Source organism: Mesocricetus auratus, unplaced genomic scaffold, assembly GCF_017639785.1.
Source record: "Mesocricetus auratus isolate SY011 unplaced genomic scaffold, BCM_Maur_2.0 Super-Scaffold_100676, whole genome shotgun sequence".
In the NCBI taxonomy this organism is placed as follows: domain Eukaryota; kingdom Metazoa; phylum Chordata; class Mammalia; order Rodentia; family Cricetidae; genus Mesocricetus; species Mesocricetus auratus.
Genome location: NW_024429266.1, coordinates 111,147,336 through 111,168,177, shown reverse-complemented (window position 1 = coordinate 111,168,177; position 20,842 = coordinate 111,147,336). Strand labels below are relative to the sequence as shown.

General features: G+C 41.8%; 1 protein-coding gene across 1 annotated transcript in view; it reads right to left on the bottom strand.

The window, feature by feature from the left end:
* The window catches only part of Ube3c (ubiquitin protein ligase E3C), a 102,199-nt gene that overhangs the window by 7,686 nt on the left and 73,671 nt on the right, over positions 1 to 20,842 (bottom strand). Inside the window, exons 19-22 of the mRNA XM_005084197.4 lie at positions 9,331 to 9,543; positions 3,223 to 3,411; positions 3,057 to 3,123; positions 425 to 555 (exon numbers count right to left, since the gene is read on the bottom strand). Of these exons, the coding sequence (XP_005084254.1) occupies positions 425 to 555; positions 3,057 to 3,123; positions 3,223 to 3,411; positions 9,331 to 9,543 (600 nt within the window). The remainder of the gene's footprint in view (positions 1 to 424; positions 556 to 3,056; positions 3,124 to 3,222; positions 3,412 to 9,330; positions 9,544 to 20,842) is intronic.

The window sequence follows — 20,842 nt, the reverse complement described above, 5'->3', positions numbered from 1 at the left end:
ATTATTAAAATACTTTGATCATCTCCATTACACCAACATTGTTGTTTTTTTTTTTTTTCAAGACAGGGTTTCTCTGTGGCTTTGGAGGCTGTCCTGGAACTAGCTCTTGTAGACCAGGTTGGTCTCGAACTCACAGAGATCTGCCTGCCTCTGCCTCCCGAGTGCTGGGATTAAAGGTGTGTGCCACCACCGCCCGGCTTACATCAACATTTTTAGTCATGTATTCTTCAATTTATAGAGGAAAAGGATTACCATGGTGATTTCAACTCCTGGCAGCCCATCTGAACACAGGCTCTCTAGTTAAAACAAGTCTATGTACAATTGCCACAGCATTTGGTACTCAGAATGGAATAAAAGACAACAAACACACAGCAGTCAGGTCAGGCCTGTATGGTTAAAATAAATGGCATGAAAAGATGCATACCTTGAACCCCAGGAGAGGAGGACGAGAGCAACTTGTTACAAACTTGAGTAACTTGCGCTTTTCCTCATCAGTGAAACCTTCTACAACTCTCCAAAAGATTTTAATAACAGGATGATCGGCAGAATAGCCCCCTATGACAAAATGAACACACTATGCATTAAAAATAAAGCCAATCCAGAGAAGAAGCAACAAACTTGCTTTAAGGGGCTTGTCAGGAGAGGGTGGGTTTTTTAATAGTCAAACTGGGAGATACGTGCTATGGTAGTCTGAATGTAATTGACACCCATAATCTCATAGGAAGTGGCACTAATAGGAGGTGCAGCTTTACTGGAGGAGGCATGTCACTGTGTGGGGTGGGCTTTGAGGTTTCCTATGCCCAATGTGTCAGTCCCTTTCCTGTTCCCTGAAGGTCAAGATATAGCCAGCAACACATCTGCCTGCATGTTGCCATGCTCCCCATCATGATGATAATGGACTGAACCTCTGAAACTGTAAGTGAGCCACCCCAATTAAATGTTTCCTTTATAAGGTGTCATGGTCATGATGTCTCTTCACAGCAACAGAAATCCAAACTAAGACACTTGCCTCTGGTCCTTGGCAGAGGGCAGATGTGAGCATCCATGATGGAGCTACTGTGAGCCAGAACAGGCATGATGAAGGCACTTAATGACTCCTAGCACATGCTAGAAATCAACAACAGGTGTAGCAGACCCTTCTTGAGTAGGAACTGACACTTGGTTACACATCTAAAATGGCAGACACATCTTATTTTTCAGAGAGCTAGGCATTTGGCCAATGTGATCTCCATGTCTTGATAATTTTATTGCCTCTCCTTCTGATAATAAGGTTCAGCCTAGGGCTGACAACCAGCCCTGCCTGTGATTAGATACAATTCTAAAATGTACTATCTGCTACTTATAGCTTTTAATCTCATTAAGTGCTTCCTAAAACTAAAATAATTGCTATATATTGTTACCTCATTGTTAATCCACTACAGAAATAACATCAATAAGATATCTTAAGTGCATTAATTGGCACCAAAATGACTATGGTAATATTTAAATCTATTTACTGGAATAGCTGGGATCCTTAAAGGTATAAGCTATCAGTGCAAGTCAAGGAAGGTCAAGCAACCCAGGGCAAGTTCTCGGCAAAGAAAGGTCAGAACAATGGCACTGTCTTAAACATACGACTTGAGAGTGCAGACACTATGACTTCTGGCATTATTTGCTTTCATGTTAAGATTAGAATTCAGGTTTAAAGCAACAGCCAACTATAGAAGAAAATGTACACACATAAATAAACATGCAAATTTAAGTGATTTTTAGTAAATTTAGAATCACCAACATATCTAGATTTAGAACATCTCTATCTCCACAGATGCTGTGTACAAAATGCCATTTAACACAACACAGGAACCTGAGTTGGGTTTTTCCTTTTTCTCCTTTCCCTTCTCTTCCCTTTGAACCTGGAAATTTCTGTTTTTTGAGACAGAGTCTCACACTGTAGTCAGATTTGCCTTGAACACAGAAATCTTGTGCCTCAGCCTCCCGAGGACTACCCCAGTTTGGATTTCTTTTCTTAATTTAAAAGTTACACATTTATTTATAAAAAGATTTATTTATTATGTATAGTATTCAGATCTCATTACAGATGGTTGTGAGCCACCATGTGGTTGCTGGGAATTGAACCTCAGGACCTCTGGAAGAACAGCTGTGCTGTTAACCGTTGAGCCTTCTCTCTAGCCCTCTTGTATATTTATTAGTGTGTCTGTGGTTCTCAGTTTCTACTACCATGTGGGTCCCTGATGATCTCAGTTGGATTCCTGGGTCTCACACATTAGAAGAACAGAACTCACTTGCACAAAGTTGTTCTCTGACCACCACAAATGCTGTTGTACTACTGTGCATGCATGTGCAAATGAGAGCAAGCGAGCGAGCATGCACACCCCCAACCTACACACTCACACCCACACACCCATAAAAACAGTTGAAATGGGGGCTGGAGAGATGGTGTAGCAATTAAGAGCACTAGCTACCCCTCCAAAGCACCTGGGTTGGACTCTTAGCATCCTTCATGACTGTTTATAACTGCCCATAACTCCAGTTCCATAGAGTATAATACTAAGTGGTTCACATAAAACTTTTTGAGACAGGGTTTCTCCGTGTAGACCAGGCTGACCTCAATCTCACAGAGATCCGCCTGCCTCTGGCTCCCAAGTGCTGGCATTAAAGGCGTGAGCCACTACTGCCCAGCTACTTTATTTTCTTAATGGTATCCTTTGCAACGTCAACGACTGCAACTTTGAGTTAGTCCAATCTGTTCAGTTTCTTTTGTGTCGTGACATGAAAAACTTTGTCCTTGTTGCTCACTTTAAGTTTCACAGATTTTACTCCTGCCAGTAGGGCATTCCATTCTGTGTTACTACTGGGAAATGGCGTAAAGTCAGTTTATTCACTCTCATGAAAAGATGATCCCCAAGCCCTGCAAATGACCGGGGAGTTCTTTACAGTAAGGTGGACAGATAAGGATGGGGAACAGTGTCCTGCATCTCACACCACACAGCCCATATACGAGGTTACAGTGACAACTGGCCTATGAGGAAGGCACACCCAAATGTGGCCCTACATACCTGAATAGTTTGTAAAGGATTTTAGGTCCTCCAGACTTACGGGAACTTGTGCACCAGAAATTAATACCTGGGAGGAAAAAAGGTTAAATTGTAAACCCGAAGGGAGATTTTTCAGAAAGTATTTTATTTCCTGAGACAATGCTCTTTGAAAGTAGTAGCCTGGTACCTGAATTTCCTGCTGGTCAAACATTCGGAGCCACTCTAGGCTCACAACGTTGGCCAAACCCTGACGGAAAGCTAGGCAGTGCGGTCGGATCTGCTTGTTCAGGCGGTAGTCAGCTACCAGGTGGATGTAGGCAATGCGATTGGCCCCAGTTACTGGGATGTCTTTCCCACCAAACTTGAGTTCAACCACCTGTGAACATAAAGCACAGGGTTCTAGAGGTGTGACAACAGGAAACAAAAGTTTCAGAAACAAGAATCCAACATACAACGGCAGCACAAACTCACAGGATAGCCATGTCGAGAGGCAGCACCTTCTGTCTTTCCCTTCCTTAAGCTCCCGTACCTCTCCCAGCACTAAGGAATCATGCAATAATGAAATTATAACAACTTCATTTTTTTAAAAAGTAGAGTCATTAAGGGCAAACTTATGAACCAGAGGATCATTTTAATCCCAGAGAGAACAAGGTACTCATTTTGGAGAATAAGCACTCATCATACTTCCCTTCACATTTTTAGAATGCTGTCTCTACTATAAAATGTATTATTTAAAGAACAGAGGTAAATGATTTTTGAGGGGGAAGAGAGTAAGATATATTGACATGATTATAATCCCATCACTTGAAAGGCTGAGGAAGATTTTTGGTCTATCCTGAATTACAGAGTGAAAACTCTTGTTAAAACCAAAATTCAAAACAAACAAAAAAATAAAGAAGACAAAACAGCCCCCCCCCCAATACAGTCACACTGTGTTCTAAGCTTGGAATGAATTTGAGGAATAGCTCTACAATTGTCATGGCAGGGCCAGTATAAAAGTAGTGCAGTGAAAACGCAGCTCTCAGCTTAAAGTGAGTCCTTGCCTCAGTAGTAGGTGCTGTGACTGTGAGAACTTTCACACATAGAGAAGACCATCACAGGTCACCAGAGATGTGGTACCATTAGCTACAAGAGCATTCTCTGAAATGCTTTGTTTATAACAATGTAAAAGAAATGCATTTCTGGGGTTAGTGCAGGTTACCTACTCCATGGATAAAGAACATACAATAATAAAGTGTAGGGCTGCACACTTATGATCTTAGCACTTAGAAAGCAAAGGCAGAGTTAATTCAAGGACATCCTGGGCCATATACTGGCAGCACAGGTATGGAGGCACACAATAAAAGAGAAAACATTTACATTAACAAGGGTACTACTGCTAGCAAACTAAGAGCGATGGTCTGAAATGGGCTGGGTGTCTGGGGAAGTAGGAGGCAAGCTTTGGCTACAGAGGTGCTTATAATGTATAGATCATAAAACTATTGGCACCACCACAACCACCACCCCAGCCCTACTTTTTTTCAGGGTTCCTTTAAATCTCCAGCATAACAAGAACATAATATGAGCTGAGCAGTGGCTTTTGTATTCCCAAGTTTACCATTTTACATAAAGGGTATTTCAATGTGAGATGAAGAACTTCACTTAGTCTGTATCTGCCCATACCACGTGGAGGGATGCTCTCTCATCCTGGACACATAGGGAAGAACCTAGGCCATTCCTGGGATGATGTGGCAGACTCTGAAAATCCCTCATGGAAGTCCTTACCCTCCCTGGGGAGCGGAGAGGGGATGGAGTGGGGGTGAGGGGTTGGGAGGATTGGGGTTGAAAGAGGAGGGGAGGGAGAGGGAACTGAGAGTAACATGTGTAAAAAGTTAAAAATATATATGAAAAAAAAGTTTTAAGAGCTAGTGGGACAAGCCTAAGCTATAGGCTGAGATTCCATAATTAATAATAAAAAAATTAATCTGTATCTGGGACTGGAGGGCAGGGTAGTCTGCTAATTCCCGTTTTATGAAAGTCACACAGCTTTACTTGAGTGCTAAACTCAGCTGATTTCTTCCTGCAGTATTTCACAATTTAGACATTCAATCTTTCTTACTAATTTGCTTTCTTAGTTTGGGACCCATCAAATATCACAATGGGCTTTCAACCCATTGTCTCTGGGCTGAGTGAGGACTGTTCATTACCTTAATTCCTCTGCTTGTTTTTAGCTGACAGTTCATCTGTTAAACAGGCCTCCTGAGGCTGGCTATTATATCTCCATATATAAAAACACTGCTTCCTTTAAATGGATTAAGGGAGGTAACAGATGATGATGTGATTGCATGATGTGAAGACAAAGAAACAATCAAGTTTTCAGTTAAAAGGACCACCAATTATGCTGTCAAATAAGACACGGTGGATTTTCTAGTAACTTAATAAAATAGTATACTATCTTTATTTAAAATCCCCTCTTAGACTAAATCTAAACATCTATTTATGTAAAAGTCACACAAATGTGCCACATTTCTAGGTCTGATAGGCACATTGAGACAACCTTTGAAGAATGAACAGAAGGTTGTGCGCATAGCTCAGCAGTAGAGGAGATGACCAGCATCATGACTCTGGGTACCACCCCTAGCAGTGCAATGAAAAGATAGCGCAAGGAAGCTCCCCTTGTAGGTATTTCCATCTGGCACTTCTGAGGGTCACTGTGACAATGCCACAGCTGCTCCTACAACAGGGAAGGCCCTGTGACTTGTCTAAGGCCACATAGTCAACAAGAAAACTGAGGGTTCCAATCAAGGGTTAGGACTCCAGCCCAACTGTTCATAATTACTTATGGTCTGGTTACATCCTCGGCTTTTTCCTCCAGCAAACATGAATAAACTAGCATCTAAAACTTTAAGTCCATCACTGGACTAACAAACAGGCATATTGTTCACACTAAACGAGATACTCTGGGAACAGAGCTGCTACTTTACAGAGGAAGAGTAGTGAGTGGCTCATGGCACAGAGGGCTGCTTGCTTCTATCTACTTCTGCAGAAGTCCCTTAAATCTGTACTTCTGTATTCTTCTAATCAGATCTTTGGTACAGCAATTCCTACATTACCATTTATCACCCCCCATCCCTGATGGGGTTTCTCTGTGTAGCCTTGGCTGTCCTGGAACTCACTTTGTAGACCAGGTTGGCCTCAAACTCACAGAGGTTCTCCTGCTTCTGCTTCCTAAGTGCTGGAATTAAAGTTGTGCACTACCACCTGACAATCACTCTTAACTCAGTAGAAAATTCTATGCCATCAGCAGCTGCCTCAGGTAGCATCTCACAGCACTAATTAAGTGTGCTGACCAGTTTTTATATCAACTTGACATAGGATAGAGTTACCTGAAAAGAGAGAAGCTCAATTGAGAAAATGTTCCTACCAGAGGGTCCAGACCATTGTGGATGGGGTCATCCCTGGGCTGGTGGTCCTGGATTCTATAAGAAAGCACCCAGTAAGCAGCTCCCCTCTGTTGCCTCTGGGTCAATTCCTGCCTCCAAGTTCTTTCCCTGAGTTCCTGCTCTGATTTACCTGAATGATAGACTACAAGCTGTAAGATAAATAAACCCTTTTCTCCCCAAGTTGCATAGCAACCGAAACTTTAGCTAAGAGAGCATGCTACCAAGATAAAGGGTAGTAGTGGCACACACTGGCTACACAATGAAAACATCCTTATGACACAAATCTCACCTTCCAGCCAATCCTGCCCCTGCCCTCCTCATGATGGGATTACAGCTTATTCCCTAGGTATGACTGGTTAGTGAGTTCTGGAACCCTGGCACAGAACACACCCAGGATGTTTCCAGGTCACAACACTTGGCCTTCTACCTGGGCAATCTGGGCAATGAGTCCTCATAATTGAGCAGCAAACATTTTAGGAAATTTCTCCCCAACCCCCTAAATTTATTTCTCATATGATACATAAAAACAAAACTGTATGCATTTATGAGTTATGCGATGTCATGATGTATGCTGATTTATATTGAAATCAGGTTAAACACATATCTACCAACATTGATCATTTTTTTGATTGGTAAAAGCAATCAATTCCATTCTTTTGGATGTTTGAAATGCACAGTGACTTATTCACTATAGTCACCTTACTATGTGAATACACACGAGAACTTGACTTGTATTCTATGCACTGGTGATCTCTCAAAAACCTACATTAGAAACAGGAAACAATTTAACTAAGAAAAAAAATGCTGGGTGTAGTGGCACTTGCTTTGTACTTGGGAGGCAGAGGCAGGCAGATGGATCTCTGCAAATGAGGCCAGCCTGGTCTATATAGTGAGTTCCAGGACTACTACATAGCGAGAAAGAGAAAGAAAGAGAAAGAAAGAGAAAGAAAGAAAGAAAGAAAGAAAGAAAGAAAGAAAGAAAGAGAAAATTAAAGTAGTTATTAACCCAATTACTGAATTCAGAAAAAGATCACTGTTCTATACCAAGGACTAACAATGCTGTTTGGACGCAGTGTCCACCTAGCACATGCCTGGGTTACAGCTCCAACATTTCCACCTACAACTTCCCCCTTCCCCCCAAGACAGGGTTTCTCTGTGGCTTTGGAGGCTATCCTAGAACTCACTTTGTAGACCAGGCTGACCTCGAACTCAAGAGATCTGACTGTCTCTGCCTACTGAGTGTTGGGATTAAAGGCACGTGCCACCACTGCCCAGCCCATCTTCAACTTTTAAGTCAAGCTTGTTAATACTTCACATCTTATAATCGGTGGTTCCCTAGCTCACACTTGGTTTGGTGGGCTAGTAATGATCCACTCATGAGGATGAAGTATGTTTTCTGCTCTTTGTTGAGACAAATTCTGGATAGAGCTTAACCTGGCTTAGAACTTGTGATTCTGCTGCCTCAGTTTTTCAGGTGCTGGCATACTGCATTTATCAGCATATACAGCTTTGTAAGCATTTTAAAGAGTTTTCTATTCTGGGAACACAACACATACTACAAAAGATAGCATATTATATGTTGTTGTGCCAAGGTGGGGGAGAAAACAACTGTGTTTCTTCCTAGGACAAACAATATTCCGTAATTGGCTAAAGACATGCCTACCATCTCCAAATCTACTTCCTCCAAGAGGGTGAATTTCATGAAATGTGACTTCTATAATGATAAAGCTGGTATCAAGCAAACTAGTTTGGATGCCAGTGGTGGTGATGGTGGTTCATGCTTTTAAAACCAGCATTTGGAAGGCAGAGGTAGGAAGATGTGAGTTTAATGCCAGCCTGGTCTACATAATGATCTCCAGGACACCCAGAGCTACATAGTGAGTTCCTGTCTGGTCTACAGAGTGAGTTCCAGAACAGCCAGGGCTAGGGCTACGCAGATAAATCCTATCTTGAAATACTATCAAATGAAACAAAACAAAACACCAGTTTGGAGCTAGGCATGGTGGTTTACAACTTCAATCCTAGCACTAGAGACAGAAGTAGGTGCATACAAGTTAGAGACTACCCAGAGCTATATAGTGAGATCCAATTTCACCACCCTCCCAAAAAAAGAATGAAAAGAAAAAGTGAGTTTGGCCAGGCATGAGGTGGCACATTCTTTAATCCCAGCACTTAGGAGACAGAAGTAGGCAGACCCATGTGTTTGAGCCCAACCAGTTTCATCTACACAGTGAGACCCTGTCTCACAAAAAGTACACATACACACAAAAGTGCACACATACCCAACAACAAAGCCTAACAAACCAAAAACAACATCAAAACCTAGTCTGGGCCGGGTGTTGGTGGCACACACCTTTAATCACAGCACTCGGGAGGCAGAGGCAGGCGGATCTGTGAGTTCAAGGACAGCCTAGTCTACAGAGCAAGTTCCAGGACAGTCTCCAAAATGTCTACAGAGGGAGTTCCAGGACAGCCTCCAAAACAATACAGAGAAACCCTGTCTCAAAAAACAAACAAACAAACCTAGTCTGACCCCAATACAGAGACCCCGCCCCCCACCCCCTTGCAATAGGGTGAAAGCAGCAGGAGCACCCAGGTATATGTGAAGGAAGGAAGGTTTGGCAGTTCCTCCCCAGTATGGAAATGAGAGAAGCTCCAGCTTCAGCATAGCTAGGAGGTACAATTAGAGTGGGAAGGACTGTCAGGCAGGGCATGCTGTCCCTGCAAAGATGTTGAGAACAGGAATGACCTGGAAGGCTTGAGCTGCTTGGCTGCCAACCCCTGCCAAAAGTCTTTTTCAATTGAGTACCCTGCCATGATGACAACAGTAGGAGGAGCACCCCCACTGACAGGATGCAAAGGGCCCAACTCACCTGTGCCTCACCCAGATCATTGTTCACAACAGTAAAGTTTAGTCCCAGCTCCTCCACATCCTCCTCATAGCTCTTGAGGAAAAGCAGGTTCTTGTAGACTTCGGGGTCCAATGAGGCCAGATGGTGGATGTCCACATCTGCACTAGTTCCCAGTAGCTTGGACAGGAAAAAGCCAGCAAAGGGTAGCTCCACCAGCATGTTTTCATACAGAGCCTTCAGACAGACCAGAGGGAAGACAGGGATCAACATTCAATATTATCCTCATGCTTCCTATAACCAGAACACAGGCTGATGCAACAGTTACAGAGTCTTGAGAAGTAGACTCTGTCTCCATGATAATGAGACAATCATAAGTGAGATCAGTGCATTTACACGAGCTGAAACCAGAGTGCTAATACCAAATGGGACTTCTAAGAGCCAAGTCCTCTATGCCACATTAGGTCAGCAAATGTTTTCCACAAAGAGTCAGATATGAGTGCTTTTAGGGTTTGTAGTACGTTAAGCACCAAATGATCACAAACAGGAAACTCAAACACACCAGAGCACTGTCTCATAACTCTACAGATGGACCCTTCAAGCTCCTGGCAGATCTGGACATCCCTATCATCCATGGCTTCAGCTGCATCCCTCTACTTCCTGCCTCTGCACCTGCAGTCTTCATTCTGTGTATTCTCTGTGTCACATCTTTATCTTTGAAAGATGCTGGTCACTGGATTTCGGGACCTCTTCAGCATGACTTCAAAGTTTAACTTGACTATATATTTCCAAATGACGGCACATTAACAGACTGGGTTAACTAGAACTTTAACACAGGTCTCTGGAGGTTACAGACCTGGTCACATCAGCCAAAGCTGCTCACTCTATTTCTGTAGTTCAAAAGACTGCTGTTTTTCCAGAGGACCTGAGTTCAATTCCCAGCACCCACATCAGATGTGGCTTCAGAAAATATAATGTACTCTTCTGGTCTCTGTGAGCTCTTGAATACATAAGGCATATGCACACAGAGATACACACATACACAAACATGTCTAAAAAAGAAAAATAAGAAATGTCTTCCCCAGGGGAGACGGGGAGGGAGAGAGAGCTGGGATTGACGTGTGAAGTAAGCTTATTTCTAATTTAGATAAAAAGAAAAAAATGTCTTCACTACAGGTCATTCCCACCTTATCACTAACATTTCTGCAATTATTTGCACTGCAGTATAATTGATAGACAAACCTTGCATGACTATTTGATAAATTATTTCTTCTTCTTCTTCTTTTTTTTTTTGTTTTTTGTTTTTTGTTTTTCAAGACAGGGTTTCTCTGTATTGTTTTGGAGGCTGTCCTGGAACTAACTCTGTAGACCAAGCTGGCCTCGAACTCACAGAGATCCACCTGCCTCTGCCTCCCAAGTGCTGGGATTAAAGACATGTGCCACCAACACCCAGCTTAATAAATTTCTTACTTGGTTATACCTGAGTAACTTCAGGGAACCCCCTCCACAGATATCCTTAGTCTACACTCTCAACAGTAGGTTTCACCATTCCTAAGGCTTCTTATAAGATAGCACACATCATCAGGTTTTGGATATTCTTTCATTTACTGAGATGTGATAGATTTACCCATCTATCTGGCGATGAACACGTGTGGTGTTTTCACTTCTGAACTTTGATGAACATACACTTAGGAGCAGAAAACAGAGCATAGAGGTAGTTAGCACAAGGTGCTCAAAAAGTTCTAAAATGCTAGCACTCTTCCTCTACCAGTGGCGTGTGTTTGGACTCCTGCTGGCCCTCATGCTCCTCCCACCTGTCAGCATTGTCAGTTTTCAAATCTTGGCCCTGGTGGCGGGGCAATGGAACATCTCACTGTGGCTGGAAGCTGTGGATTAATCAGTGTTAGTGAGTTACATGTAGATATCCAGAGATTCTCTAGCAGAAATGAAAGTAAAATTATGTAAAGGTTTCCCACATCAGGTCAGAGATTCAGGCCACAAAGTAAACATTCCAATGGCCCCCAGTTGTAAAATGCAATACAGACTCAGAAATTGGTGAGATTTTAAAACACATTTCTAGAGTCTGTGGCAAGGTAGCTCATAGGGTGAAAGCTCTTGGTGCCAAGCCTGATCTTTGGGACTGCAAGGTAGAATGAGAGAACTTTACCTGTACCTCCACACATGTACCATGGAAGATGAGCACACACAAAAGCACATAAATAAAATTAAAACAAAAACCAACCACCCCCATACTCTTAGTGTGGAAGCTGTAACCAATCATTGTCAAGTTTTCTAATAACAGCTTGGCAGTTGCTCTTGAACACTCTTTAAACACAAGCATCCCACTGAGCAGGCCATGACCAGCTCATAATCAAGACCTAACTTGCTAAGAAACTGACTCCTATGGAGCCACAGAAGATTGAGTTCCTTCACAAGTGTTTTTCCTATTGGGATATGTCTAACCCAGAGATCAGTGTCCATGCTCCTTCCCCACTTTCCAGAGCAGTTGCATGTCCAGGCAATGTCCAAATAAAAAACAATTTCCTCCATGGGCAATTAACTTTCTACAGCAATCCCTTATCCAGCTGTCCTAGGCAAGGGGCCATCACCAGTCACATCATATACTTCATATGAGGCCCAATAGTAAGACATTAAGAGGTAACTCATTCTTCACCCACTCTCAATTCCCCATACAGCCACAGTCCTCACCTGTTTCATACTGTGGTCTACGATGTCATTAGTTCTCAAACATATATTGTGAAGCCTAGATACAGGGGCTGCTCAGATATTGGGAGAGAACCACAATTTGAAAACTCACCTGGCTCAGAGGATTGAAGGACACTAGAAAATAGTTGGGACCATCTCCCACAAAGTAAACACTATATGTCACTGGGGTTTTGCTTCAGAAGGCTACTTACTAACACACACTCTAAAATGCACCTCTCTCCAGAGACTAGATCTTGTCAACCTTAGCTAGGGAAAACAAGGTGCATGTTCTTGTGATTTACAACCAATCTGAAGATGAATCATTTCACAATCAATTTTTTAAAAGTTGTCAACATTGAACATAATGAGTATGAATAATAAAACTACAACTACCCACAGAGTAGATAATATAAAGCAGTTGTTCCAAAAAGTCACAGTTCACTCAAATTAAGAATGGTTAATACACAGGCAGTGGTGGCACTCAGGAGGCACAGGCAGCTGGATCTCTGAGAGGCCAGTCTGGTCTACAGAGCCCAGCCAGGGCTACACAGAGAAACCCTGTCTTAGAGAAAAAAAGAAAACAACCAACCCAACACAATCTTTGTCAGTTCAAAGCTGATCTGGCCTACATAGTGAGTTCCAGGACAGCCAGAGCTACACAGGGAAACCTTGTCACAAACAAACACCCACCAACAAAAAAAAGCCCCAACCAACAAGCAAAAATGGTTAGTACTATTAACCTGGAATACTTATAAACACCATTACTTCTAAATGAAAGATGAAAGAGTTCAAAGCCAAGGAGAGCATTTTGCATAAAGCTGCATGATTTATCCCAGGTGTTGAGAAAAAGCCCTCATTTACACAGTGAACTTTGAAAGTAAGCTGGAGTGTAAATCATTGGATGTTCAATATGGAAGGTCATTGTTTGCCATTTCTGCATTAGTAACAATAAACCAGAGAAATTTGTTAAATATATCAGGGCTACCCGAATTTTAAGCAGAAATCCCGTTGTGACTCATAAAATGTAAATGCATAGGTATAATTTTTTACATAAGGCAGATTTAAACCTTTAGAGCATTTAATATACAAGCACTAATAAATGATAGCACTGAAAACTATGACTGCATCAGCTAAATGGATTATAAATTAAATTTCCATAATGTATGCAACTGAGATACAAATGTAAGCATAAATCAAGGTATTTTCTAAATACAGGTTAGTTATACAACTCTAAAACTGTCTATTTTTTATGCAAAATAATCCACTTAGCATTTTCCAGCCCATAGCACCACACTTGTTCCTAGAAACGTATCAATAACTACCTGTCACAGGAAAAAAGATAGGTATACAGAAAACCCTGTGCTGTGTTTTCCAGCTATCTGTCCTTTATAAGTGTTTATAGCCAGAAATTGTGCCAAAATGGTTTGAAATGAAAAGGATTAATTATAGTAGAAGCCTTTTAATATAAGTGAGTGCAGTCTCAATGTAATTAATGCAAATTGTGGCTCTATCAGGAGAAAAAATGTGAGCCACAGTCCAGGCCACCTCTGTTTGCTGCCAAATAACTTTGGTAATTTACTACATTAAGAATCAATAAAAATATAATGCTTTTCAAATGCATCTCTATCAATCTTCAGGTAGTTCTAAAGTGAACATTTATAACTTAATCTAAAAACTATAGGAGATGATGTCTTGCTTTAAAGCCATCCTAAATGAGCAAGCAGATAATAACTTTAATTATTTCCAATCATGCTAACCACATAGCTTAAAAATAAGACAGGGCTCTGAGCTAAGTATGTATACCCAGAGTAACACACCAGAACAGAGCTTTAGAAATAGGGACTGGACTGGCCCGTGAGGGTCTGGAGCCTTAAGTTCTTACTCTACAGGACACACACCTCATCTTTGATATAGGGGTCCAAGCAGAACCAATAGTACCATCCACTTAAAACACTTAGTTCCCAACTTGTCAGGCAACATTTTACTGACAGGGCTATTTCCATGAGTTTGCTTGCAAAATCATTTGTCTTTTCTTGACCCTTTCAGGTTACCATCAAGACTCATTTAAGTCTTTGATACCAGCTCTCAGGAGGCAGGTGAATCTGTCGAGTCCAAGGCATTTGGTCTACAGAGAGAGCTCCAAGACAGCCAAGGCTACACAAAGAAACTCTGTCTCTAAAAAACGATGACAATAACAACAAAATGACTCATTTAAAATCTTTGGTGTTCAGTCACAGCCAAGTCCTGTAGTATTTAGGCCCACATAGTTACCTGATACTAAATTAGAGCTGGAGTTGGGCCTCCAACCACCTAATCCACCAGAGTCCTGTTTTGTTGCCTGTATGTGTGTTGGGTTCAATGAGGGCAACTGCTCACCAGTGATCCAGTGGATGCATAACCAGAGAAGAAACTGAACACAGCCTGGCTGTTCTGTTACCTTAAGAACAGGAACAGCCTGGGGGTGAGGGGAGGTTGTCTCAAAATGTTACTGGTATTTTTAGAGGTACAGCTGCTTTAAGTTTTGAGTAAATCAACTGATTTTCTTTAAAAAAAAAAAAAAAAGTAACCCATTCAGTTCTGTGTCTATGAGTGTGGGTTTGTGCATGTGAGTTCAGTGCCCTTGGAGGCCAGAGGAGGGCATCCTCCAATGTAGTTACAGGTGTTGGTCAGCTACTGACATGGGTGCTGGTAAGTGCAAGAACAGGAAGCACTCCCGACTACTGTGTGCTCTGAACCACTGCACAGCCTCTCCAGGCCTGAGTTTTTCTTTTGTGGACTGTTGTGGTTTCATCTAAGATGCGGGGGTCACTGGGGACTCTGATGTACATCCAGTGGTCTTCTCAGCAGTGGATAGCTGGGCTGCACTGCTATGTGCCTGCCAAAAAGATACCTAGTGCCAGAGCTGAGACAATCCCTTTGGCACTGACACTTGCAGAGCATACATTCTCCTTGTATGTCTACACTGGGCCAGGCCCATGGCATCTTGCGCCCTTTTTAATTAAATATTTTCCACTCCAGGCTCAGTAGGTAAAAGTGAATGCCATGCAAGCCTGAGACCCCGAGACCCATTTCCAAAACTCATAGTGGAAAGAACTGACTTTCACAGGTGGCCTCTGACCTGCAAAAGTGCATTGTGGCACACACCCATCTTCGCCATCATGTACACAATGACAAAGACTATAAAATTAAAAAGTAAAAGCTTTTACTCCAACAGTCTTATGACAACTTTTGGTGACTTCAGTGATGCAGATGGCCACGATCTAACATTCTAGCCATTCAGTTCTTGCTACCTTCACTACTTCACCATGACCACCTGGTCTTTAAGTCTAGTCCATGGTGCACTGACTCACCCAGAGCCCCTTCACTCTCTTTGACAGCCCATGCTACTTACCCTAACTCTAGTCCTTTCCTCCTTTTCACCTGTCTTTCCCTTTTGGTCTCCATTCACATGATTCCTTCCTTCCTTCCTTCCTTCCTTCCTTCCCTCCCTCCCTCCCTCCCTCCCTCCCTCCCTCCCTCCCTCCCTCCCTCCCTCTCTCCCTCTGTAATGTGTCAGTGTTTTCCCTGAGTGTGTGTACCACATGTGTGCCTGGTGCTCAGAGGGGTCAGAAGAAAGAGATCCAAAACAACTGGAGTTATGGACAGTTTTGAGCCATCATGTGGGTGCTGGGAACCAAGCCCAGGTCCTCTGTAAGGGCAGTATATGATCTTAACTGTTGAACCATCTCTCCAGCCTCCCGTTTCCTTTCTAAACAGATTTTAGGATGGGGTCCTGTAATCACTGTCTGTTTTTAATTTGTTTACACCAGTTCATTTCTTTTTTCTTAAGTTTCTTAACACAGAGTCTCATACAGCCCAGGCTGCTTTGATTTCCTAATTCTCCTGCTCAAGTGCTTGGGTTATAGGTGATGCCACATCTGGCCTAGCTCACCTTTTCTTGCCTCTCTCTAGTAAGTTAGAGTTAGCCATTTTGGCTAACTCTAATTCAGACGTTGGTCAACTGACAACCCTCTGGGGGAGTTACTTTCATGGTCATCCCAGAAAAGGTTGTGAGGACAGGTAGAATACAGATTATAGCTGGCTAGCTATCTAGCTCAAGGGACACATAGTTTTCTATCAATTCTCAGGCAAAGCTGCTATTCCTGGGTCATCCTTGGAGAACATCAGTCTCCTTCCCACACAGGTTCTATTCACTCATCTTACCTTCCATATCTTCTTTGAGGTCTTTCTGCTTATATATGTGAACACACTCTGGGAGAAGCATTGAGAATCATTAGCATCCTGGCTGCCCTTCTGCCTTCTTCCAGCCACATTCTCAAATACCATTTAGCTCTACCTGAACTAAATACACCTGAAGAGAACACACTGTCCTCAAAGCATCAGGTCTCTGCTTCTCGCAGAGAGTGAGAACAGCAGTTAGCTTGTCTATCGATCATGAACATGTCCTTCATTTTACTGCTTGTTGGTCTGAATGGCCATAGAAGTTCCCAGATGACAAGAACATGCCTTAGCTGCAATGATGCTATTGTTCTTGTTATCTACTGAGACTTTGCTTAATAAGGCCATCTCTCTGGTTCTAATGTTATTCGGCCCATCACTAACATTACATAGTAATTATCCTTCTTTCCCCTTGAGACAGTTTTTGAGGTTTCTGAGACACTGCATTCTCCTTGTTTCTCTTTCCTTTGTGGAATTCTGCTGCTCCATGGAACTTGGCTACCAAGCTCCATCCTCTACATATACCCCTCCAGGCTGCAACTCAGGCCAGACCTTGTTCTTGAATACAGTGTCTGCCTAAAGTACCTAGGAATCTAAACTGAATAACTAGTCATCCTTACCCAACCTTCCCTAAACAGCCAACACCACTTCCATCCTTCTGCTTTCAGAATAAACTAGGAAGCCCCCTTCCTATCCACTCCCTTTACCCCTGATCCATCGACAATGCCCTTGCACACAGCTCCTTTTTGGCTCTGCACTACCAGGGCCGAGATTCCACCGCCTCCATCTCTAGTGAGGTTTGCTATTTGAGTGCTTGCTCTACCTACTTGTAACATCAAAGGTAAAGACTCTTCAGGTCATACAATCAATACCAGGAGTTCCTTACCTGGTCTAATTCACACCAGAGATTGGGCTCATTTACTTAATCATCACCTTTCTGAACTGATCTTTTTAAAGAACAAAACACATGTGCATCTAGTCATGTTCATTAAGCTGTTCTGGTTTTTCAGACAGTATCCCATTATTTAGTCCTGGCTGTTCTGGAACTTGCTTATATAGACCAGACTAGCCTTAAACTCACAGAGATCCTCCTGCCTCTGCCTCCCCAGTTCTGGGGTTAAAGATGTGCATAACCATGTCTGGCACCTACTAAATTTAAGTGAATTTGTGTAAAAGGCTCTCTCTCAGTTTTAGAAAGCCTGTGCTACTGCCAAGACCTAAGGAAGACAAGAGCCTTGGTCTGATGGCAATGGGTGAGGCAGGGGACACCATGTACTAAGTATAGGACTCAAAGATGACTGCAGAGGAAAGGAGCTGTGTCATATGAAGGATGAGGCAGACAAGAGTCTTAATGCTCACCTCAAGCTTTACAGATTAAACCTTGGAACCCAGAGAGCATTTTCTAAAGGGACACTAATGACATGTAAGAATAAATTCTTACAGCTTCCAGAAAGGTCAAGATCAACTGCTAACTGTCAACATCACACTTTATGACACATTAAGTGCATACTTACCCTACTGAAATACACAATTATAAAGCATGCTGAAGTTATACAATCTGCTAATTAAAAATTTCAAATATATGACCACGGTTTTACCAAATAATCTGATTTATAGGCATTCTGTTCCAATTAAATCAATATTCTGAATCAAGGGAAAAATTTTCAAGTAGAATTCAAATACGATAAAGGATTTGTTCCAATAAATATTCTGAACTTAATTGGCTTAAATGGACTAAGGTGCTTCTATCTGTAAAAAAGTCCAACATGACATGACCACATCCCAGGCTGTTTACTTATCCCTGTCTAGAGCCTGATTTACAGGCAACAAAGTGCAGCCATGACCCACAGCCCAGGCAAGAACCATCTGCTAATGGAACTTTTAACTGAGAAGTGACCAGTGACGGGAGGTAATTCTTCTTGTGCAAAGCTGTTCTGAAGACCTTTGTGCACTTTATCACAGTAAACAATCACTAACATATGCATTAAGAAAATTTAAATATATTATGACCCAATAAATACCATAATCCATCAATAGATAGTTTTCTTCTCTTGCAGATTTAATGTTCAGGTGCACACTATTAGTGCTGTATGGGTGCATTCATTTGGATGCAGACATGCTGATGCAAAGTTAACCACTTACAATCAGATGGTAAACAGATATTTCAGAAACCCCTTAGGAATTCCCATGCAAAAAACTCTGTGGAACTAAATCAATGACTATTCTCAAGGAGTTAGTTTTAAAAATAATTTAATTAATTCACACCTATTTTTATTCTGTAGTCTTGGGTTTTAAACAATGTGTAGAAGCACTTGATCACTGAGCTACTTGCCCAGTCTTTCCTTTTTGAGACAAGGTTGGTCTTGAACTCACAATCGTCTTGCCTTAGCCTCCTAGCTGCTGAAATTAAAGCATGTGCCATCACACTCTAAGATGAATGGGATTCAGAGTGTGATCATTTCTACAATGCCCCCAGTGCTCACTGATCAAATCCAGCCTTCCTTGTCTACCTTCTTTCTTCCCAATCCCTATTTATCATTAGTCTACATTTAAGACAACTTGATTTTAGCTTTCACATACCACAGTGCACACATGGTACTTGTCTTTCTGTGTTTGAACTACTTCACTCAATACTATGTTGTTGAGTCCCTCCCCCCCCCCTTTCTGAGACAGGATTTCTTTGTGTAGCCCTGCCTGCCCTGGAACTAGTTCTGTAGACCAGGGGGGCCTTGAACTCTCAAAAGATCCAAGTGTCTCTAACTCAGAAATGTTGGGATTAAAAGAGTTCCATTTATTTTGCTGCAAATGGCAAGACTTTATTCTTTACAGCTGAATATTGTTCCATCATGTACATATACTACTACAATTTCTTTATCTGTTCCACTGTTGAGCAAATTTCACATCTTAGCTATTATGATTAGTGTAGCAATGAATATGGGCAACAAGGGGTTGACATGCTGACTTCATTTTCAGGGAATATAGTAAGTGTTATAAGAATGAGCTTCCAGATATGAGGGCTCTACTTGCTGTTTGAGGAATACTGCTAGAGTCTATATACACATACTCATTAACTGTGCATCAAAATCCTTTTTCTCTTTTCTCATAAACATTTCACCAACCCACAGCCCAGGCTAGTGAAGAACTTAAAATAATCATCCTGCATTCCAAATATTGGGATTATAGGCACAAGCCATTACGCCTGCCTATGTCTTTCAATAGTAGCTATTCTACCTGGAAAGGATGGTATCTCAATTTTTTTTTAATTTACATTTGTCTGACAGCTAAAGATACTAGAGTTTTACATATACCCCACCCTTTATTACATTTATTTATTTAAGGAGGAGGCATACACCATGGCACGCATATGAAAGCTAGGGGCCAATTTGTCAGAGTTAGTTTTCTTTTTTACCACGTTGAATACAGAGACCAAATTCAGGTCAAATCAGGTTTGGTAATAAGTGTCATTAGTGGGTATGTTGTGTGTGCACTACAATGTTACTTTATATTACCAAATATGCTACATCTTTCTTCTGTATTTTAAAACCCATAATTCAGGCTGGGCATGGCAGCTTACACATATAATCCCAGCACTCAGGGGATAGAAGCAGATGGATCTCTGTGAGTTTGAGGCCCAGCCTGATCTGCATAGTGAGCTCCAGGACACCAGAGCTATGTAGAGACCCTGTCTCCATAAAAGGAAAACCCCCAGGAGCATAACTTAAACTGAAAGTAGGCCAGGAGAAGAAGGGAGGGCAGATGAGCCGCCTCCTCCTTCAGCTATGTGGAAACCTTAGCTGCACTGCTACAACTGGCTAGGTACACGGCGGGTACTCAGTATATATCTTTGTTCTCAAGCTACAAGGACTCAAAACAGGTTTCTGAGTCAGAGGATGGCATGAAATCTTTCTTGTACCATACTAAGAATCGGATAGTCAAGAGCTTGGAGGCAGGGCTGGAGAGATAGGTCAGTGATAAAGAGCAGCATGCTGTTTTTCCAGAGGACCTGAGTTCAGTTCATAGTCCCCGCATCAGGCAGCTCACAATTGCCTGCAATCCCAGCTTCAGAGGGAAGAAGGATTCAATATTCAATGCCTCTGGCCTCCAAGTGCACCTGTACTCACATACACATATTCATACACACATACATAACTAAAAGTAAAAATAAATCTTGAGCCTGATAGCAGAAATCCATTGGACATATCTCAGATACACCATGCCTTCCACTACAAAACTGCTTATATCCCCTGGGATCAAATTAGAACACAAATACATATTCATTTAGTACAATAAAAATGAATTTTATCTCCTGATTTTTACTAGACACAATCTTCTATAATTAGCAGTAACCAACATTTTTACTTAAAATGCAAATAAGCAAACAAAATAAACATAATCTAGAAACATATATGCTTGTATGTAAAAGCTACACATTTAAAAGCATTAGTAACCAGTAAATATAACAACCACATTTTGTTGGTTATTTTGGGGGAGCAATTACAATACTGATCCCTCAGGGCCAAGTGTACTCTTGTCTTGTTTCTGACTTGAATTACAGGGAACACTGCATATTTCACTATTTATTTATTTATTCATTTAATTTGCATTGGTGTTT